General features: G+C 40.4%; 1 protein-coding gene across 4 annotated transcripts in view; it reads right to left on the bottom strand.

Moving 5' to 3' along the window:
- The window catches only part of PPIL4 (peptidylprolyl isomerase (cyclophilin)-like 4), a 25,994-nt gene that overhangs the window by 19,048 nt on the left and 3,918 nt on the right, over positions 1-3,028 (bottom strand). For 3 of the 4 annotated variants that reach the window (XM_010581920.1, XM_010581917.1, XM_010581918.1), the window contains 3 exons: positions 2,436-2,503; positions 2,286-2,350; positions 408-525 (listed from right to left, as the gene is read on the bottom strand). In XM_010581920.1, the coding sequence (XP_010580222.1) occupies positions 408-525; positions 2,286-2,320 (153 nt within the window). In that variant the 5' untranslated portion in view covers positions 2,321-2,350; positions 2,436-2,503. Of the gene's footprint in view, positions 1-277; positions 526-2,285; positions 2,351-2,435; positions 2,504-3,028 lie in introns of those variants that run through there. The other variant, XM_010581919.1, reaches the window with a different exon arrangement.

Genomic DNA, 3,028 nt, shown 5'->3' with positions numbered 1-3,028 from the left:
CAGTTTCCTTACTTTTCACTTCCATTTAAACTACTGGACTTTTTCCTGCCCATTCTATACATTAGCAAAATCACATCAAGGTTTTAATAGAAATGAATAAACACGGGAAAAATAATACAGAGGACTGAATGCTAACAAATAAAATTTATAAAATTAATCTAGGACAGGATTTGAATCTGACCATTTTAGTCTCTTTCTTGTCTGTAATCAAATACCCACTGGCACCAAAAACGCTACGCAAAATACTTATCTGATCTATGGCTGGTTTTTTACACACCTTTTGACCACATTACAAGATGATGCTATTGAGATGACACTGTCATTGTTATGTCTCTTTTGTAAATTCAAGGAATTTTCATTTTAGTTAGTCAGATGTGTACCAAGGCTTTCCAACACTGTATGCTGACCTGTGATCCATGCTGATCATTGCCATTGTTCACCATTGACACGGTTCCCTTCTTCTTGTGCTTAATTCTTGGCACTTTTTCTGCCTCAAAGAATCTAGCTTGATCACCGTACAGTTGACTGAAAACATAACAAATATGTTACAAGACAAAAGAATTTTAAAAAGTGAGCTAAACCAATGCTGTAAAACAGTAAATAAAACACCTTAAAAATGTTTACATTGGCATTCAAATAAAACCAGATTTTACATTGCATCCATGTACCATTTTTATGGACCTGTACACTTACATAAATTCACTTTGTATTCCAGGGAACAACAGATTTTTCTCTGAGGCATTTCACAGAGGCTTTGTGGGGGGGGGGGGGCAGGGGAAGGTATATTTGTATTTTTTAACTGCAGTATATAACATTTTTCTAAGGCACAAAGAGAATACAATTTTGATAAGTAGGTTCCATCAAAATATGTTAATCCACACTGTAAAAATGTAATAGTTTATGCCAAAAATTTCTATTCCAATATAAATGGAAAACCACTAAATCTATGTGTTAACTTAGTTTATCATACAGACAGGATGCATACAGTAATTTGAGATACACAGGATATGGCAAATTGTTAAATTCTTTGTAATTTTTTAAGTTTAACCCTGGTATCACTCGTTTTGTCACACTCCATAACTGACAGAGGCATAGTCAATACACACATTTGCTCAAATTTAAGGACAGTGTTGTGTTTGAAAGCCTCTATGAAGAGAGGATTCAAATTAAACTTTGCCTGGGTAGCAAGTTTCCTGGGTAGCAAGAACAGAAACTCCAATTTCATGGACTTCAGTAATGAAGAGGTAGAAGAGACAAAGTGCCATTCCCCACGCTAGCAGCAGAACAGAACCTGCCACTGTCATCACATTATACTTCCCCATCTGCCACACCAATGAGCCCCAGAAGACCAATCCTTATAAAAGAGCAGAATATCAAAATAAACTTGATCTACCCATGTGCAGAGACAGCTCAGGTCTGTCAAGTTTACCTACCTAGACCTGCATCTGCTTAGCACAATTATACTGCTTCCAGGATCACCAGAGTGATGATCCGTGTGTTCAAGGTTTTATATTTAAGAGACTCTGACGGACCAGACTTATAAATGTCAACACTGGTCTAGCAACACTGTCTCTGTTCAAATTTATCTCTGTGTACTGTGTTCCCCAGCATTCCAGGTCTAGTTCTGCTCTGCAATTTTAATTCTACTTTTAATAACAATTTCAAAAGAATCATATAGAACATATGCACTTTGCTAACTTCCATCCTAGCTGTTTGAATTTATTCAACTTTTATGTGCATGACCACTGAAAACATCTTAAACAAGGAAGAACAGTGATTTCCTTACACACATTCAACATGACCAAAATGAACTCAACTGAATTTTTAGAACAACAGGATTACTTTCCTACACACAGAGGAAATCAAGTATAGTCTCTATATTCCCCTCCTGCTCAGTTAAATACATTTTGTTACAAAACCAGAAGTAATAACAAACTGTTAATGATTTTGCCTTCTACAGAGCACTTAGTTATGATACTTAAAAGATCAAACCTATAGTTATTTGCTAACTTTTAAATAAACAGAAATTTATGTAAAACTTGTTAGTCGTAACTTCACCTCTAAGGTCAGAGATCAAATACTGTCCAGAAAAAAAACGTGAACGGCCAAAGGCAGTGTAGGAAATAAAAAGGTGTTTAGGTATGACAACCAAAGAATCTTAGGCATCAACATTTTTACTTCCCATCAGTAATTCTGCCCCAAGAGAGCTGAAGACAATCTAATTGGAACCCCTATTCCCCTATACAACTTCTCTGTCGATGAAGTAACACAAAAGTTTTACTTACCAAAATATGGATTCCCCTCCACGGCCAGTTCCCATGGGGTCGCCGGTTTGTATAATAAAATCCCTCTGTCGCAAAGCAGAATACATAAGATACTGCTTTCATGTTTGTGAAGTTAAACCAACAAAAACATAAGGAATTGAGAATACTCACCTGTACATTATAAATAAGACAGTAGTTGTAGTACTTGACTTTGCAGAGCTTCAGAAAATTCAGACAAGCTGTAAGAAATTACAAGCACATTTACTAAAGAAAGCCCCAGATACAGGAAGTACAGATATAAGATATCCAGTTCAGTGTGTAGAAAAGTGTTTTTGGAGCAGACCGTGCTAAGACTTACCAGCGCACAACCTTACGCACGCTGCGAGACGTGCTCTAAGGAGAGGTACCGCCTCCTCCCTCCCTAGAGCCTAGCGATTCAAAGAACCCTGAACGCAGCCGGCTACAGGGGAACGCACGTTCTTTTTTCCTCCCCGGTTTCTTGCCAAACACCCGCGGTCACACTTGCGCTTACAACAAAACCCGAGCCTCCCAACAGCAACCGATGCTCCCGAGTGCTTCGAGCGCACGCAGCAGCTGCCGCAGGGACGGCTGCCGGCCGCAGAGCTCGCCGGGCGGGAGAAGGCGGGCCGCTGACTGCAGCCGCCCGCTCGGAGCCCGCTCCCTCAGCCGGCCGCCCCGGCACCTCACACACCTCGCGTTGCGACAGCCCCGGCGAAGGGCCCGGCTCGCCACCGGGGCGCGGG

The sequence above is a fragment of the Haliaeetus leucocephalus genome, unplaced genomic scaffold (assembly GCF_000737465.1).
Source record: "Haliaeetus leucocephalus isolate CR32 unplaced genomic scaffold, Haliaeetus_leucocephalus-4.0 Scaffold819, whole genome shotgun sequence".
In the NCBI taxonomy this organism is placed as follows: domain Eukaryota; kingdom Metazoa; phylum Chordata; class Aves; order Accipitriformes; family Accipitridae; genus Haliaeetus; species Haliaeetus leucocephalus.
The sequence above is the reverse complement of the archived record's forward strand: the minus strand, read 5'-3'. Positions and strand labels throughout refer to the sequence as shown.